Genomic DNA, 20,442 nt, shown 5'->3' with positions numbered 1-20,442 from the left:
CTGTATTTTCATAACCAAACCCTTCCTTCACTGCCTCCAGTATTACCCTCCTAGAATATCGCACAGTCTTAAAACTAAAGCAAGGACTTTTTGTTTTAACTCCAGGTACCCTTTCCTTAAATGAAAGCATACACAGAAACTCCAACTGAAATATCACAACTATCCAAGTTTGACACTTTCCTCTCTCTCTGATCTACTTTTCTTCCTGAGGCTCTCTGGTACTTAGACCAAAATCACTTAAGTAAAAAGAAAGAAAGCTCTAAATTTTAAGAGTAATGGTATAGAAACAGAAGGAAATCACAATGATTTTACAAAGGTTCAATCTCAGGAGATTTGGATTCAAGATCCGGGCTGAAATCCCAGAAATTTGTATTTTGTTAATAGTCTTTAGGTGATTCTAACACAATCAAGTTTGAGAACCATTACACTAGATTTAATGCTGTCCAATATAGTAGCCACTAGCCACACATGATGATTTAAATTTAATTAAAATCAAATAAACTTAAAAATCCTGGTGTTCAGTTGCACTAGCCACATTTTAAAAGTTCAATAGCTGCATGGGGACAGTAATTACCATAGTGGAGGGCAAATAGAGAACATTCCCATCATTGCAGAGTTCTCCTGGACACTGCTGCCCTAGACGACTCTGTCCACAGTGGAGTGTACATACTCAATGAAATCCATAGATTCATGTGGAAAATCTTTAAATAGGAATATTCTAGGGGCACCTGGGTGGCTCAGTTGGTTAAGCACCCAACTTTGACTCAGGTCATGATCTCGTGGTTCCTGGGTTCAAGTCCCGTATTGGGCTCTGTGCTTACAGCTCAGAGCCTGGAGCTGCTTTGGATTCTGTGTCTCCCTCTCTCTGACTGTCCCCTGCTCATGCTCTCCCTCCCAAAAATAAATAAACATTTATGGGGCACCTGGGTGGCTCAGTCAGTTAAGTGTCCGACTTTGGCTCAGGTCATGATCTCATGGCTCGTGAGTCTAAGCTCCATGTCAGGCTCTATGCTGACAACTCAGAGCTTGAAGCCTGCTTCAGATTCTGCCTCCCTCTCCCTCTGCTCCTCCCCTGCTCATACTCTGTATGTGTGTGTGTGTCTCTCTCTCTCTCTCTCAAAAATAAACATTGAAAAAATTTATTAAAAAATAAACATTTATAAATAAATAAATAAATAAATAAATAGAAATATAATTATTTTTCAGCTGATTTTTAAAATCTCCATTTTTGGGCAATGTTTTATAATGTATTTAATACATTAGTATAGTACTGAATATAAAAAATTCTCTCTAGGGGCACCTGGGTGGCTTAGTCAGTTAAGTGTCTGACTTTGGCTCAGGTCATGATCTCACCATTTATGAGTTCAAGCCCCATGTTGGGCTCTGTGCTGATGGCTCAGAGCCTGGAGCTTGCTTCGGATTCTGTGTCTCCCTCTCTCTTGGCCTTTCTCCTGTTCATGCTGTCTCTCTCTCTCAAAAATAAATGAACGTTGAAAAAAAAATTTTAAAAAAATAAAAAATTCTCTCTGTATATCAGTTCATGCTTAAAAATTATTTACTGATGGGGGCACCTGGGTGGCTCAGTTGGTTGAGTGTCCGACTTTAGCTCAGGTCATGATATCAGGGTTTGTGGGTATGAGCCCCATATCGGGCTCTGTGGAGCCTAGAGCCTGCCTCAGATTCTGTGTCTCCCCCCTCTCTGCTCCTCCCCAGCTCATACTGTCTCTATTTCTCTCAAAAATAAATAAACATTAAAATTTTTTTAAAAATTAAAAAAATATATTTACTGATGGAATGTATGGTCAAAAAGTTTGGAGACCATTACACCAAATACCTATGTCTGTTAAAGAATTTGAGCTGAGAAGGCTAACTTTTAACTAGAGCTCCTTTCTAGGTACAGATTTTTATACTTCAAACCCAAATCCCCAAACATGAGAAGTCCCTTTTTTCTTTGTAAATATACACATATAAGATATTTTATTTCAAAAAGCACAAGAACATTATACAAGTTTTAAATTTACATTTTGCAATAAAAGATATCAATATATGCATTATTTGTATAACTTCATCATGGATGGAATTTGAATCAGTGGTATAAACATGTTGCAGTCACTAAATATAGATCATCGTCACAGTGAACCAAAATGCATAGTTGTTATGAAATGACAAATGACCACTAAAGTGAACTCACAGCCCATACATCAACAAAATAAATTAATTATACAGATATACGTTTTTCTTCACTGTATCATTAAAATTCCTGTCAGCCCTTCACCAAAAACATGAGAAAAACATAGTTTTGGAGCCATCCTGTTGAACCAGTTCCTCCACATAACTACACTAATGAAAATAAAGTGACTTTTTGCTCATTTGTGAGTAAACTCGATAAGCATAATTAAATTATTTGCAATGATGAGGGCAGACCACTATCATATTTGAATATAATTAGAAATCCCTAGGGCTGGGGGCAGCACTGAGACACGTGTTCATCTACAGTGCAGGGGTCTGAAACAATTTCAAAAGTGGAACTCAATATGAAATGGGTTCTTTGGCAGTAAAGGTCTGACTGGCCATTACAGGATAGTCCCTCTGGCAGCCTCAGAGCTTAAGCCCAGGATTTATGAAATGAATATAAAAAGACTAGAAACAAAGTCAGTATATCTTTGCTAAATTGGGGCCAATCAGGGCAGAAGTCAGTACCTCCTGTTGCCTATTTTGGCTCAGACTTACCAAGTCAGACAATCCATCCAAAAAAATTATCTAAGAAATAAAGGGAGATGTTCTTATCACTTAATCATACTGGCAAATTGGACAAACTGAATACTGAATTTTCTGATCCTCATTCATCAACTGTTACAGATTGCTCACTGGAGTTGTATCTATTTCCTGATACCTTCTGAATAATAATTATTCAAGTAGAAAATCATGATTGTGATTCTGATGCCTGTTCATGCCCATCCTTTACTGCAAAACCCACTTTACATAAAAAATACCAAAAAAATCTAACCCCAAATGTGCATCATCAATCACTGTGCAAATATACTTTTATTTGCTTGCCTTGGCTGAGCAAAAAGAAGACAGGAAAACATGTACACACGTATATGACGTAGTCACCAAAGGCAAAATCAGATGATCTTTGAATGCATCTTTTCAAATTCATAACATTATTCCAGAGACAACAGAAGCTAAAATGGAAGATTTCAATTTATCTTCTATCTGCTGCTCATATCACAAGTTCTTGATATAAAAAGTTAAAGCCAAAAATCAAGAAGTCTATGCACGGATTCAGGAGAGCACTATTATTTATAAACAAGATGGCTCAACCACAGCATATTATAACAGGACACAGACTACTGATCACATGGCTTTTTTGGTTGTCTGTACTAGACATAAAACCAGAGTTTATGAAAACATTGTACACAGATAACGAAGGATTTGTCTTTAACAAAGACATAGGTTACAGAATTGGCTTAAATCTGATTGTTCTAATTTACAGCTGCCATGCTCCATTCATTGGGGGAATTTTCTTGTCCTCATTCTATAGACAGTTTTATATCAGAACTGCCTCAGGTTTTTAAGAGTCAAACAAGAGATAAGTGAACTCATTTTAGAAACTTGCCTTTGGAAATAGAAAGTATAATTTCAAAACTTAACAAAGCTATTTGTGGTAAAAGGAGAGGATTACACTTTCTTTGGCCCGTCAGGGATGAATAATGAATACATTATCCTAACTCTTCTTGAGGTCTACTGTGGGAAAAAAGCTTTTCCACAGTGGCAGAAATTTGTCTTAGAAGTGGCAACTCTGTCCATAGAACTGTTTAATTTCTGGCTGAAACACTAAGTGGCACATTAGGGGGAATTCCTTAAAAGAAATTTACTCTTCTGAAAACTTTCTCAACTGAAGTATACTGCATGGTTCCTGCAATTCCTCTTGAGCTGCAAGGAAGACTACCACAGATTAGAATCTTGTCAGTGTTCCAATGTCAGCTAAACGAAACTTGGGTGTGTGTGGGAAATACCAAATACAGAACTGTAGAAGAGTTAACCAACATATAAAAATGTCCATGACTGCTTGATGTGACTTCATTTACCAGGTGAATGAAATGACATGAAATGGGACAGATTATGAAGGGAAATGAGTTTTCTGGAAATAGCACAGTGAGACATTTGGGGTGAAGAAGAATTTTTTTAGTGTTCTGGAATATGAAACATTAATCTATGTCGTCCTTTTACTCCTTTAAGCATATTTTCACTAATTGAAAGCAATACTCCATTAAGGAATATTTTATTAATGTATGCAAATCTGGACATGGAGCAAAAGACCCTCCAACCCTTCCCCAGCCCTCAGAAAGAAAGATCTCCATAATTTTCAATCAGTCTTCATTACTGTCTTCACTTGTGATTGTCCCAAGGCAGAGTTGAAGCTCACAATAACTGCCAGTTGAATCCAAATAACATCTGATTAGTTTCCTGGCTCCTAGCAATCTCTTCTATAATGCAGTGCTGTTGCCACACCAAATGGAGCTTCCGATACCGTTCACGAGATAAATGAAGGGGATTGCCCCTCCTTCAGGAAAACAAAAAACACCAACATGTAAGTTTGAATCAAATAACTGCCCATATCTTTATTGCCTAAATTAGTTCAAACTTTAAAAAAAATTTTTTTGGGGGGTGGGGAGGGCTCCTGGGTGGCTCAGTCAGTTAAGCATCCGACTTCGGCTCAGGTCATGATCACACAGTTTGTAGGTTTGAGCCCCGCATTGGGCTCTGTGCTGAAAGCTCAGAGCCTGGAGTCTGCTTCAGAGTCTGTGTCTCTCTCTCCCTCTTTGCCCCTTTCCTGCTTGTGCTTGCTCTCTCTCTCTCTCTCTCTCAAAAATAAATAAAAACATAAAAATAAATAATAAATAAATAATTTTTTTTAGAAATAAAAAAAAATTTTAATGCTTATTTATTTTTGGAGAGAGAGGGGGAGAGGCAGACAGATAGAGCACAAGCAGGGGAGGGGCAGAGAGAGAGGCAGACAGAATCTGAAGCAGGCTCCAGGTTCTGAGCTGTCAGCATAAAGCCCATTGTGGGGCTTGAACTCACAAGCTGTGAGATCATGACCTGAGCCAAAATCAGTTGCTTAACTGATTGAGCCACCCAGGCGAGATGTTCTTAGAGCAGGGGGGTAATTACCAAGAGGGTTTCAAAAGGGATATTCTCCCTTCACTACTGATCACCATGAACTTAATAGGTTACTTAGCTGATGAAGCAGAAATTTACTCCTTGATTACTCAGAAAATAGGCAAAGTATATCATAGGCATTATTAGACCTCATTTAAATGGACAATGAGATTTATAACCCGAAGCAGCTTTATTCTTTTTTTGGGTACTTAGTCTGATAGAGCTTTAATGGCTTTTCAGCTTCATACAGTGTATTTAGCTTTAATTTCTGGTTTTTGTATAGTAGAGATTAAGTCTGAGGTATAGAATACTAAGCCCTCAAATTATATTCTGCTTCTCAGAAATATTTGCTAATTGTTGTCTTTATGACACACAAAAAAACTTGCTGGTGATTAGCAAATATTTAAATAAAACCACTCCCCATCAATTCTAAGGTTGTACAGTTTGTAACACTGTAGAGCAGCTAATCCAAAATGACTAAAATTTGGCCGTTGCCAGTAACGGAGAACTGTGAGATTCTCATTCTGGAGGCACTCAAAGTGTCTCAGCTGATTGGGGATTTTCAAATTGCCTAATTAATTTAAAAATTCTGCTTCTTTGTACCTTTCTGGAACAACTCAGATTTCTTATCCTCAGTCATTAACTACTTTGAACCATTCAGCCTTTTTCTCCCTTAATCCAAAAACTACCTCCATACATAATTCTGTAGAAAGGTTGCTTAAAAATAACATAACATTCAAACATTAGAACAGCTGGGTGTCTTTAATTTTGGAAAAGTATTACCTTCACATTCTAAAGCAGCACAAAGCTGTTCAAAATTATGTGCTCCTCAGGATCATATCATATTTAATATTTTTAATTTGCAACTATTTAAAAATATCTTTCAATATTTAGCATTAGTTTCTGTGTTTAAAGAACTGTTACCATCCATGTACAATAATGTGACTACAATGAAACAAACAAACAAAAACTAATCTTACTTCAGGCCAGGGTCTGTTTCTCCATATTCATCCAAATAAGGGGCTGGATAGGCACAGCCTCTGGCTTTACCTTCAACCAGAACTACTCTGCATTCTCGGATTCTGAAGGACAAAAGAACCAAGAGGAAATATTATTAACTGCATGAGTGCAAATGATAGGCACTGCATCAAAGTTAATCTAGAGAAAAGATATGGCCAGAATCTGTCAGGAATTCAGTATAAAGACAGTAAACATAGACAAATAGACTAAACTGTGTTTTGTCTAAAAAAAGACAGTGAATATTGTTATTTTTATTGACATTATGGGAAAAATCAATGGGTTTAGGGAAACAGGACCATTAATACTGACTGAATATACTGAAGAGAGGAAGGAAGCTGTTCTACTTGAACCACAGATACCATGGAAAATGATGGCCAATGTTGTTTCTGTTCTGTTTCCTGACCCACGATCTGGAGTGGGAGGGAGCTTAACAGAAGCACAGAACAACATCTGATAACTTTGGGCCAGAAAAGAAGGTCAGCGAGGCAAGTGTTAATTAAGCCTTTTCTGGTCAGAGCCAGCCTCCAATAGTGCAAATTATAAAGAATCACTGCCACTTTGAAGGTACTTGGGACTCTTACAGTAGAAAAATGAAGACATACAAATAATGTTTGGGTATGTGTATACAGAAGGGATAGGTACTATAGAGTGACATTACAAAATAAGCAGTTGGAATAGGTAGTGGGTTTATTTGCTGTAGGTTCCCTAAAAGAAGAAAATAGGTATTTGGATGTGGCTTCCATGCATTCATTCACATTGTTCCAACAGATGCCTACAGGCAATGGTTAGGGAGACATGGGCTTACATAAACAGAAACTACAGTACATGGGGAGATGGAAAGAAAAAGCACACGCATCCACTTTGAATTTTCTCTCTCAGGCAACTTGCACTCTTCTTTCATAAACATGAAATAACTATGTTCCACTCTCAGTCTTTTGCAGAGAGACCAGGAAAAACAACAGTTGCTTTGATAGAGGAAATGAAGAAAATGAAAATATTCAAAGAACAACTTAAAATAGCAATGTACAGGTACTTTTTAAATATACTTGTTTTCAGGACTCCAAGCCCTTTCATTGTACCTGAGTGTTCTGTAACACCAGAGTAATCAATGCAAAGTCTATCATGCTTAAGACATTTCACAAAAAATTAAAATGTGGACAGAATCCTATGGGTTTTTTTGTCTGTTTTGATTTGGTTTTTTTGTTTGTTTTTGTTTTTTACTTATTCTGTAATATCTTCTCTAATGCAATTTCATGTGATCATTTCCTATCAACACACTATCCTACCATAATAGCTTCCAGATTGGATCCGGATTCCCTAAATTCATTATGAAGATTCCGAAACACTCACTACTCACTTTAGGAAAATGCAGACTCCAGCTCCACAGTGAAGTGCATGAAAAATGCAAGCTCCAACCTCTTCCCCATTCACAATTTCTTGGCAGCAAATGTTCTGAGAACACAGTATGGCTCCACAGAAAAGACAGAGGACAGGGTGCTTTCGTTCATCATCTGCAGACCGTGGGCACCTCAAAGGGAAAGAAAACAATCAGTGTGGTGGAAAAACAATAAAAGCATGACATATCCAGTTAGCAATGAAATGTGTTCATCACTGGCTGCTTTGTAGCAAACAAAGATCCTAAAACACAAGAAAACATTTAATTAGGTGATTCTTCTTTAATAAGGACGTAACAAAACAATCTCCTGATTAAGAAGATTTACTATTAAGTATATAGTGTCCTGATAATTCCATAGTTTGGCCATTAAATATGCCTCACTGACATTGTGATACATTTATAGAATCCAGTCTTCATCTGACATGACCAACTTATAGTCAGCTCCCTCCTCTGGATTGGTTTAGTCAAACTTATATCCTCAATATCAGAGGAATATGACCTTTTTAGGTGTACAATTTTTTTTTTTTTTAATCACAATGTGCAGTAAGGGTTCAGACACATTTCCTGTCCATTTAAGTATTGAGATCTTTAGGGCTGAAATGAGAGACTGTAGTCTTAAAGTTGATATACCCTCCATCTGGGAAACAAAGCAAGTCTTTAGGAAGGAAAAAGTGACAGAGTTGGCTTGCTTGAACCAAGCAGTACTTTGAGATCTGCCATTTTATGTAGTAGTATGCTATAGCCTTGCTACAATGCCCCCCAAAGGAGGCGGATCATTCTCTGAATTAAAGTGATAATGGCCACCCTGGAAAAAAGGAGCTTTCCACCCCTATCTCTGCCTTACAATGGACATAACAGAAACATCCAGAATTCCTTTATTTGGGCAGTAAAAAAATAAATGCAACCACTAAGCTGAGATCCAATGAGGTCAGAATAAAGAGCACCAAAATAATCTCCAATAGGGCATTAACAGTTTATTCTCTGATCCTTTGTTTTTCAGCGAAGATAAGAAAACCACCACTGTCTACTAGGAGCAGAAAGACTCTGTGCATAGATATTCCACCCATCTTCTGTAGATGAGGGGACTATTTCACTTCTAGGGGAAAGAATATAATTATAGCTCTTTTTGGATAAAGCTAGTATCTTTCACCTTTAGTGAAGGATGGCTGAGTCCTAGTCTCTAGTATCCTACAGAGGAAAATAAAGGTGATACCTAAAGTATAGTAACCAAGCAGCTTACCCTCCTATGGCAGAAATAGCTCAGTCTTTTTTTTTTTTTTTTTTTTTTTTTTTTGAGAGAAGGCGCAAGTGAGTGAGGGGCAGAGAGAGAGAGAGAGAGGGAGGGAGAGAGTGGGGAGAGAGACAGAGACAGAGACCGAGATAGAGGGAAAGAGAAGAGGAGCTCACCTGACAGGGCTCGAGCTCAACAGAAGTTGGGCTCAAACTCAGGAACCACGAGATCATGCCTTAAGCCGAAGTCAGATGCTTAACCAACTGAGCCACCCATGTGACCCAGTCTTTTATTTATTTTTTAGGTTTATTTACTTATTTTTAGAGACAGTTTATGTCCTCAATATGACCTTGTTAGGTATACAATTTTTAAAAAATTTTTTTAATGTTCACTATTGTGAGAGACAGAGAGAGAGACAGAGAGACAGAGCACAAGTAGGGGAGGGGGAAGAGAGAGGGAGACACAGAATTCAAATCAGGCTTCAGATCTGTAGCTGTCAGCACAGAGCCTGATGTGGGGCTCAAACCCATGAACCGTGAGATCATGACCTTAGTCAAAGTCAGATACTTAACTGACTGAGCCACTCAGGTGCCCCCAATTTTTTTTTTTATCATGATGTGCAGCAAGGGTTCAGACACATTTCCCATCCATTTTGTTGAATGTGGGTAGAGAATACAAGTGGGAGCGGGGGGAGAGAGAGTGGGAGAGAGACTCTCAATCAGGCTCCACGTGGAGCCTGACACAGGGCTCAATCTCACGACAGTGAGACCATGACCAGAGCCAAAATCAAGAGAGGGACACTTAACTGACTGAGCCATCTAGGTGCCCCCAAATGGCTCAGTCTTAACAGAAACTGATGGTGACAATAAAACTGGAGGAGATCATCAGATTTATTTTCATTTTTACTTGAAACCAGTAAGTAGTAATATCATCCAGGGGGATCTTCACTGTGATTAATGACTAACACTTTTCTCACATCCTCCTAAGAGCCAACAGCGATACTCTTTAATGCCAGGAAGATAATACTTATTCACTGGGATTCTGTGGTAGCAATACAGCCCTAAGATTAGGGGAATCACTGAATTTAGAGCTGGATGCAATCTCTGACATCACCTAGCTAATTTTTTGAGGGCTGGGAGGTAAATGATGCAACCATTTCTTTAGGTGGCTGAACTTAACCTGCATGAGACAAGCAGCAAGGTAGCTAATACCAAGGTGAGTTCTATCTAGTAACAGAGACTGGAGAATGGGCTGCCCAAGGCCCTGCTGGGGCAGTTAAACTCCCTGGCTTCAGGGTTCAAAGCAGGGGTTATAACTGAATATGAGAATTTCCTCAGTCATGCTGTAGGGTAGTGATTCTCAGAGTAGGCCACCGTTGGGTTCTTCAAGCCCTAAAAATGATGATACACTGCAATCCCTATTTTTGGCCCCTTCAAATGACAGCAAGTTATTTAACTTATGACTAAGGACTATAATAGTCACTTTGCACACCAAGGCAGTTCATTAGAATTATTGATATCCTTAAAACAAAATTTAAGAATTCTTTGTGTTTTCTGAGAACTCTAATTAAAGTTTATTAAGAAGTTTGGCAGCTGTGCAATGCTTACTTAATATTACATAACTCCTAACTGAGCTTAGGAATCCTGCAGTTTAGGAAAAAGATGCTGTGTTACTGGTACATCAGCAATGAATTCTCGAATAGGTTTTGATTTTCAGACTGCTGACATTCTTGCCTTCTAATTACAAGTTACTGCTCATTTCATGTCATCATTATTAATCCGATTTGCTATGGGTGATGGTGTGATGCCACCTGAGTGTCAAGGATACATAATTGCATCAATTATGGCCTATTGGAATTTTGGCCTATTATTTCCAAGACATGATGCATTGTGATTCAAATATGAAATATTCACACACCAATGGTTAAGGCAGATATCAACAGAATTTCTATAGGGACATAGCTCATGAATTTATGCTATCTGAATAACTTACGTCATATTTAGCAAGTGTAAACTGTTACTTTATAGGATATTATTTTATCATACAGAATAAGGTATTTAACGTCATGCTATTTTCTTACAAAGGTAACTAATGGGTAATTCATACATGATATTAGTAATGAGTATAATGTAACTAGTGTATTTTACTTCTCACCAGTCTTTATCATCCAGATTTTTTTTTTGGAAAATAATCAGTGAAAAGGAAGAGGAAGATAAAAGAAAGTCTAAGAAACACTGTTTTACATTAGGTTTTAATCTGATTGAGGTGTGTGTGTGGCGGGGGGCATGGTGCCACACAAAGCTACGGAGGTTTACTCCTCTCTCTAGTATCAGGCTTAAACCTGAGCCACAATGCTATTATTTGTTTTACTGTAATAATGGGCTTCCATATAAGATTTTGCTTGGAAAAAAAAAGTGGGGGTTCTTCAGTGTTATTTCAGTGAGGATGTGGTCACCTCACTGTAATGCACATAAAACAGTGCTTAAAGACACACATATAAAAGATATTTCTAAGAGAACTACTTGTTTGTGAAGTTGAAAACAGGGTTATTTCAGTGGATGGATGTGTTGACCACACTTGTACATGTAAAGATACATGAATAAATGATGATTCTTCGAGTGCTTAAAAAAACACAAAAGGCTCCTGTAGCTTTAAAAAAAAAATTGAGGAGAGATGTCATAGAAGATGGTGGAGTAAGGAGCTCCAGGAATTGGTTCCTCTACCAATACAACTGTTGCTCTGGCAAGAACTGTCTGAAGCAACTATTTTGGAACTTGGAATCTAGGTGATCATTGCAGCATCCACAGGAGTGCTTAACAAAGAAAGAGGCTGGTAAATTTTAGTAAATTTTGGCTTTTTGTGTAGTGGCTACCACCCCCTCAAAAAAATGAGGGTTGTCCTCAAAACTCAGGGTTGTTTACTTCTTCCTGGCAGTTCACTCAGGGGCTGACACACACACTGGCTATTGTTTCAACTTCTATGGGCTGAAGGGACTTCCTTGGCGGTGATGGCAGAGGGGACTTAAAGAGACAGAATATTCTTTATATTTTTTCTTATTGGATCCAGAAATTTAAGGAAATCTGTCAATTCACTGGCTGACGGCAGCAAAAATGGAACAGAGACTTCAGTGAACACATAATAAGGAATACAGTCTCTGCAAAAACCAGTCTGGTCACTAAACAAACAGACAACTACAGCCTTCATCAAGTAACAGTGGCAATTCCAGGGGAGGGGGTAGAATCTGATTTCCAGAGCTACTACATTACAATATTCAAAACGTCCAGTTCTCACCAAAACTCACAAAGCTTACAAAGAAACAGAAATGATGGCCTATTCACAGGAAAAAAAGAAACTGACAGAAATCATCCCTGAGGAAGCCCAGACATGACACTTGTTAATAATCAAAGATTCTAAATTAACACTTAAATGAGTTCAAAGAGCTGATGGAAACCATTGACAAAGAACTAAAGGAAATTAGGAAAACACATGAAAGAGTAGGAAATACTAGCAAAGAGAAATTATAAAAAAAAGAAACAAATAGAAAAGTACAACAGCTGAAATAAAAAACCTACTAAAGGGGTTTAACTGCATATCTGAGCTGGCAGAAGAATCAGTGAATTTTAAGACGGGATAGTTAAAATTACTGAGGAAGAGGAGCAGAAAGAAATAAGAATGAATAAAAAGGAACAGAGGGATTTATGGGACACCATCAAGCATACCAACATACACACATATTATGAGAGTCACAGAAGGAGCAGCAAGTGAAAAAATATTTTTTTGAAGAAATAATGGCCCAAACTCCTCAAATTTGTTGAAAAACATGAATTTACATGTCAGGAGTGAAACTGAACTACAAACAGGACAAATTCAAAGAGATTCACACAGAAGACATATTATGATCAAGCTGTCAAAAGTCAGAGACAAAGAAAGAAGCTTGAAAGCAGCAAGAAAAGCAATTCATCACATACAAGGAATCCTCAATAAAATTAACAGCTGAAACCATGGAGGCTAGAAGGCAGTAGGATACATGTAATGTCCTCAAAGAAAAAAAGCTGTCAACTAAGAATTCTACACCTGCCAAAACTATCTTTTAAAAACAAAGGAGAAATGAAGACATTCCCAGACCAACAAATGCTAAGGAAGTTCATCGCTGCTAGGCCTGTCTTACAAGAAGTAATAAAGGGAGTCCTTCAAGCCAAAACAGAAAAACACCAATGGCAACTTGCAGCCATGTAAAAAAAATATAGATAACTGGTAAAACTAACTACACATGTAAGTATAAAAGCTAGTATTATTATAACTTTGGAAAAATGACTCCTCTTTTTTTGTTTACTATATTATTTAAAAGACAAATGAACAAACCATCATTATAAATCTACATTAACATGCACAGAATGCATAAAAATGTAATCTGTGACCTCAACGACATAAAGAAGGGAGAAAAAATTAGAAAGGAACAGTTAATTATGCAGCTGAAACTATGATGTTGTCAAGTCAAACTAAATTTAGAATGTTAAAAAAAAAATAAATTTAGGATGTTAACTGTAATCCCTATGGATACCCAGGTAAGTTGTAGGGTACACACAAAAATCAACTGTGTTTCAATACACCAGCAATGGGACAATCCAAAAAGGAAATTAAGAAAAATAATTGCAGGGGCGCCTGGGTGGCTCTGTTGGTTAAGTGTCTGACTCTTGGTTTTGGCTCAGGTCATGATCTCACGGTTTCATGAGTTTGAGCCCCATGTTGGGCCCCATGCTGACAGTGCGGAGTCTGCTTGGGATTCTCTGTCTTCCTGTCCCTCTGCCACTCCCCCACTTGCATGGTCTCTCTCTCAAAATAAATAAATAAACTTAAAAAAAAAGATAAATAATTTCATTCACAATAGCATCTAAAATACTAAAATATCCAGGAATAAATTTAACCAAAGAGGGCAAGACTTGTACACTGGAAACTACAAAATACTGCAGAAAGAAATTAAAGAAGGTCTAAATATGGGAAGGCATCCATGTTCATGGACTGGAGTACTTAATATTATTAAGATGGCAATACTCCCCAAAGTAATCTATAGGATTAATTTAATCTCTATTAAAATTCTAACTGCCTTTTTGCAGAAATGGAAAAGCCAATCCTCATATTTGTATGTAACTTCAAGGGGCCCCAAATAATTAAAACAACACTGAAAAAGAAAAATAAAGTTGGAAGGCTCACATGTAACAATTTTAAAACTTCTTTTACAAAGCTATAGTAACTTAAAAGTGTGGTACTAGCATAAGGATAGACAGACATAGAGACCAATGGAACAGACTTTAGGATTTAGAAAGAAACCCAAACATCACTGGCCAACTGATTTTCAACGTGGGTGCCAAGACTATCCAATAAGGGAAGAATAGTCTCTTAAAAAATGGTGCTGTGATAAGTGGAAACCACATGAAAAAAAAAAAAAAAGAATGAAGCCAGACTTCCTGCTTTATTCCAAAAATTAACTCAAAACAGACCCACAGCTTAAATACAGAGCTAAACTATAAAACTATTAAGAATAGACTGAAAGAGAACAGAATAGGCCACCCCAAAGTATGCTGCTTTGGCATAATGATTATTTTGAATTAAAGTTACTTAAGAAACAGCAGGTGCAAAAAGGACACTCTGACATCTATTTCGTTCTCCCGAAAGCAGGAAATAAATCTCCCATGTGAAGGTATCCTCCCTATACCAAAAGGATAGAAAATACCCTTACTGCCAAAGTTAGGGAAATCAAAGTCAAGAAGGCTGTATATATAAACTCTCTTACTTCTTCATTAATTTGGTACTCGAAGTGTAAACTCCTTTGTTTTGTCAAATCTTCACAAATAATTGTTTCTTTAATTGTAAAGTATAAACCTAGTTTCTTCTTTGAGTCACGTATCTCTGTGATCTCCCATATATATGAAATTAAATTGGTTTTTCTCCTATTAATCTGAGAGAGAGAATCCCAAGCAGGCTCCACACTGTCAGCATGGAGCCTGATGCAGGGTTCAAACTCATAAACTGAGATTGTGACTTGAGCTGAAGTCAAATGCTTAACCAACTGAGCTGCCCAGGCATCCCTCTCATATTATTCTGTCTTATGTCAATTTAATTATTTGACTAGAGGGAAGAACAGAGAGGGAGGAACAGAGAGGGAAGAAAGGAAGAGTCTCCTTCCCCTTCAGTATAAAGAAATCTTACAACTCAACAACAAAACAGACAGTCCAATTACAAGATGGGCAAAGGGCTTGAACAGGCATTTCTCCAAAGAACATATACAAATGTCCAAAAAGCACATGAAAAGATGTTCAACATCAGTGGTCATTTAGAAAATGTGTATTAGGGCACCTGGGTGGCTCAGTTGGTTAAGCATCCAACTTGATTTCAGCTCAGGTCATGATCTCATGGTTCATGAGTTTACGCCCCATGTCGAGCTGTGCACTGACAGCAGAGCCTGCTTGATAGTCTCTCTCTCTCCCTCTCTGCCCCTCATGTGCTCTCTCTCTCTCAAAACTTACACTGCTGATGGAAATGTAAAATGGGACAGCCATTTATGGAAAACTGCTTACTGGCAACTCAAAGAGTTAAAGATAGAATTACCATAATGACCCAATAATTCTATTCCTAGGAATATATATAAGAGAAATGAAAATATATGCCCACATAGAAACTTGTACATGAATGTTTACGGTAGCATTATTCATAATAATCAAAAGAGGGAAACAACCTAAGTGCTCATCAATGGATAAATGGATAAACAAACTCTGTATATACATACAATGGAATATTTAAGATTTTATTTTTAAGTAATAGCTATACCTAACAGGGGGCTCAAATTCCACCGACTAAGCCAGCCAGGCACCCCTACAGTAGAATATTATTTAGCCAAGAAATGGCCGAATACATGCTACAACTTGGATGGACTTCAAAAACTATACTATGTGAAAGCAGCAAGACACAAAAAATCATATATGATACCTTTTATATGATGTATAGAGAGTAGGCAAATTCAGAGACAGAAAGCAGATTATTGATTACCAGGGGACTGGGAAAGAGGGAAATGGGGTGTGATTACTTAGTGGATACAAGGTGTTTCTCGGGATGATGAAAAAGTTTTCAAACTAGAGAGAGGTGGTGGTTGCACAACATTGTGCAGACACTAAATTGTATTGAATTGTATACTTTGTCATCATTAACTGTATGTTTTGTGGATCTCACCTCAATAATAAAAAGAAATCAGCAATCACTGTTATAAAAGATGCTAAGTGGTCAATTTTTAAAAAGTTAGCTAGTGGTGGTGCATACCAATTACAAGCTTAAAATTAAAAAAAAAAAAAAATTTCTTCTTACCTGAAATGAGAAGCTTGATTTAGGAGGCAGCTATAGTCATCAGGTAGCTCTATCAAACTATTTCTTTTTCTAGGGTATCTAGAAATATAATTTAAAAGACTGTTTTACTTAAGAGTAAATAAACCCATGTCAAAAACCAACTAAGTAACAGAAGGAAGAATGTCTTAAAAATAACAAAAGAACCCATACTTGCACCCCATAGTAATTCCCCCTGTTGACAACATTAAATCCAAGCATCTGAGCCTAGAATTCCAAATCTTTCATCAGCTGGTTTCCTTTCCAAACTCAACCTCCACTCTTCCTGAAGACTAAATTGTTCTAGCTAGATTTCCATAATGGCTAGGAAGGTAATATAAAAAAGTTGTTAAGGATACACAGGCTTTGTAATCAGACGCAGCTACAAATCCTAAATTCTCTAGTATCTAACAAGTCACTGAACCCAAGCCTGTATTTCACGGTCTGTAAACTAGAGGATGAATATATTATACTTTCTCAGTCATAAGGCACACTATCAATTTAATAATAAATTTTTGAGGTGGGGGGGAAGAAATATAAAAGACTCATGCTGATTTAAGAAATGTCAAATATAAATAATAGAATCAAGGAAACGAGGACTCAATAAGATACTGAAGTGGAACATAACGTACTTAGTACTTGATACATGTTTGTAAATGTTATTCATTCTTACAATATAATACAGATACGATAAAAGCCTTCCATGAATGCCCTGAAGAAGAATATCTGAATAACACGGACATTCTATCCTCAAACCACAATCAACTTAAATTCTGTAATTCCTTCTATGTTCAGCTAAAAATTATCTCCTCCAAGAGTAACCTGGCATCATTAAAAATCTTCTACTGTTTAAATTTCTATAGCATTAACAGTACATTCCATATACTATTACACTTTATGTTTTTAGTTTATGTACACAATTTGATTATAAATTACCCATGACCAAAAAGCTGTATGTGTTAGGTCTTTTAATTCTCCCAAAGTATTTTAGAACCATACTGGGGAAATAGTAGGTGTCTAAAAGGCACATGAGGTGCGCCTGGGTGGCTCAGTCAGTTGAGTGTCGGACTTTGGCTCAGGTCATGATCTTGCAGTTCGTGAGTTCGAGCCCCACGTCGGGCTCTGTGCTGACAGCTCAGAGCCTGGAGTCTGCTTCAGATTCTGTGTCTCCCTCTCTCTCTGCCCATTCCCCGCTCATACTCTGTCTCTGTCTCTCAAAAATGAATAGACATTAAAAATTTTTTTTTAAATAAAATAAATAAAAGGCACATAATGAACTGAAATAAAGGAAAAATTGTGTGAGATTGACAGTCCTAAAATATGTACTCATCTTTTAAACTTTTCTCTCTACTCTTTCTTTTCTTGGTGATGTGAATACTACTCTATCTAAGTTATAAAAGCTGCTCTATAATCTCTAAACCACTAAAGTGGGGTTAAGGGGTAGGCAGCATATGCACATTTACAGTGAAGGCTAAAGAATTTGAAAGAGTGAGAAAAGATGAGAATAGAAGGTGGCATATGCACTTTGTGTCACAATGTTTGCTTTGGCCATGGAAAAATGGTACTACTGATGTTAGCATTTAAGGCTAGGGGTCAATTACTCTGCTTGTTTACTGAAGCAATTCAATTTGAATAAAAATTAGACACATATAACATAAAGTAGGCCCTGGTGGGATACAAAGAAAACAAGCATGCGATCTGGCCTTATTGAACTTACTGTTGAGTGCTTTATGGTGCTGGCAGGTACGCATGCACACACACATATGAGAGGGTGTATTAGGAGAGACTTGTGGGATGAGGTCAGATTTGAATTGGTCCTTGAGGAAGAGGTGGATTATGACTGAGCCATAACTTAAAGGACACAGGAGGGCTGAAGAAAATTTTGTTGGGTAGTCTCTAAGTATAAAGATAGGAAGGGAAGGGGTAAAGGGAATAGTTCTATTTATATCTTACTCTATTCTCAAAAGGAAAAAAATGTTGTACAGGAATACTGTCACTACCCTCTGATTGTAATATACCAGCAGCTCCAAGATGCCATCTCCTCCTGTGCCTTTTATTTTTTTTTTTTTCAACGTTTTTTTATTTATTTTTGGGACAGAGAGAGACAGAGCATGAATGGGGGAGGGGCAGAGAGAGAGGGAGACACAGAATCGGAAACAGGCTCCAGGCTCCGAGCCATCGGCCCAGAGCCTGACGCGGGGCTCGAACTCACGGACCGCGAGATCGTGACCTGGCTGAAGTCGGAGGCTTAACCGACTGCGCCACCCAGGCGCTCCTCCTCCTGTGCCTTTTAATATGCATGTACACGCTTAAGAAAGAGGAGCTGGTGGAGTTAAACAATTTAAGAGGGAAAGGACAGTCCCTCCAAGAAAAAAATCAATTGCAGGAAGAATCTGAATTCTGGCAAAGACCTAAGAGAAACGCAGGAAACAATGTACTGAGTAAGAATGAAGAAGACAGACTAGAAATCATATTCAGCAAAGCAACTATTTTTGGAAACACAACCTGTAGGAAAGGACTAAGAAGTAAAACCAACCTGACTATGGTGCTTTTCTGCTTCAAACAGTTTAGTAAGCCAGGATCTGCACACCACCTATATGGAGAGCCAAGAGAAAAGCAAACAGGTCATCACAACTTCAGCACAGTGTTCATGAGTGAGCCACCCTCTCCAAATCTGTCCCTTCTTTCCATGTTCCCTCCACTAGACTTCTACAATCTTGCTCCTTTGCTTTCCTTCTCTTTGTTTTTGTGTCTGCCTATTTATTTTGTCCCCTTTCTGTTATTGATTTCTTTTTTTAAGGGCTTATCAATCAAGGTCTTACTAGAAAAACAGAAACCATTCTGAAGAGGGAATTTAATACCAGGAATTGGTGATAAAGATGACAGAAGGGCTGCAAAGCCAACCAGGAGATAAAAACACAAGGTGACCCAAAGATTAGCCAGTAACAGGAAGCCACCGCCTCTCCCAGGATGGAGGAACGAAAGGAAATTGTGGTATTACTAGAAACGAGGGGCTAGGGTCACTGATGGATACTGGAACCACCAGAGACTTGGCTGATGGGAACTAGAGCCAGAGAAGAGCTACAGTCACTGGCCAGAGATACCACACAAAGCAGAGAGAGGTGGCCTGAACACTCAGGCTTCTCTCTTCCTCCTCGCTTCCAATACCCTATTACTGCCTCCCCCAGGCTGAATACAGGCAGACGCCAACTGACAAGAAAGACTAGGCAATACGGCTTGCAAGTCTCAGTCCCCTGTACTTCAGAGCAGAGGATAAGGGGAGGCTCTGCAGGAATGGTACAAAGTGCAAGGACATTCTGTTACAAAGTTTGAATTTTTGTCATTAACCTAGAAGAGTAAGTTTAAAATGTACTGACTCCAACAACATACAAGTAAAATCAGTATAACCTATTGTGATTGTACTCAACACAAAGCATGATGCTAATTTTTAAAGAACTGTTTTAATTCATTTTTAATCACACTGGAGATTAGAACCCCTCATAAGAAATGAAGATACACAAAAAAGAACCTAACAGAAGAGATGAGAGCACAGAAAATGTGGCAGGAGACAAGCAGACATTCACACAAATCCTGACATGGACACGGAAAAAGAAACACTAATGAAAGAAAAAAGAGAAAGGTAAAAGCAGAAAATTGAAAAAATAAAGGAAATCATGGGTGTGATCATGTGATTTATAATAATAAGTATGTATATTTAGTCTTCAACCCAGTTCCCAGCACAGGGAATTTCCTAAGTGATGACAGCAACAAAGGTGTGTTTTAGGATCCCTCCTAGGGATGGGGGCTGGGTACTGGGAGAACCAAACATGCGACAGAAGATTGGAACTTTCAGCTCTGCTACTTCAACCACCATGGAGGAAAGAGGGACTGGAGGTTGAATCAGTCACGAATGGCTACTGATTTAATCAACCATGCCTATGTAATATAGCCTCCAAAATCACCAACAGGACAGGATTTGGAGAACTTCCACATTGGTGAACACGTGGTGATTTGGGGAGGGTGGTGTGCTTAGGGAGTATGCAATCTTGGCTCCCTTTCCCTGTGCATCTCTTCCACCTGGCTGTTCCTGAGTAAACTGGTGATCTAGTAAGTAAAATGTTTCTCTGAGTTCTGTGAGCTGCTCTAGCAAATTAACTGAACCCAAGGAGGGGTCAGTGGAGCCTCTGTTCTATAGCCATTGGGTCAGGAGCACAGGTGACAACCTTGGACTTGCTAGTAGAAGCTGTCTGAAATGTGT

The 20,442-nt window shown here is 38.1% G+C and overlaps 1 protein-coding gene across 1 annotated transcript in view; it reads right to left on the bottom strand.

Annotated features, from left to right (window-relative positions):
* Window positions 1-2,359: 2,359 nt before the first annotated feature.
* UBR1 (ubiquitin protein ligase E3 component n-recognin 1) overlaps window positions 2,360-20,442 on the bottom strand; it is a 133,515-nt gene continuing 115,432 nt past the window's right edge. Inside the window, exons 43-47 of the mRNA XM_078448552.2 lie at window positions 18,721-18,777; window positions 16,170-16,247; window positions 7,544-7,714; window positions 6,147-6,248; window positions 2,360-4,567 (exon numbers count right to left, since the gene is read on the bottom strand). Coding sequence (XP_078304678.1) covers window positions 4,426-4,567; window positions 6,147-6,248; window positions 7,544-7,714; window positions 16,170-16,247; window positions 18,721-18,777 — 550 coding nt within the window. The 3' untranslated portion in view covers window positions 2,360-4,425. The remainder of the gene's footprint in view (window positions 4,568-6,146; window positions 6,249-7,543; window positions 7,715-16,169; window positions 16,248-18,720; window positions 18,778-20,442) is intronic.

The sequence above is a fragment of the Panthera onca genome, chromosome B3 (genome assembly GCF_046562875.1).
Source record: "Panthera onca isolate mPanOnc1 chromosome B3, mPanOnc1 haplotype 2, whole genome shotgun sequence".
Lineage (NCBI taxonomy): Eukaryota > Metazoa > Chordata > Mammalia > Carnivora > Felidae > Panthera > Panthera onca.
Note: the sequence above shows the minus strand (reverse complement) of the source record. Positions and strands in the feature narration are given on the sequence as shown.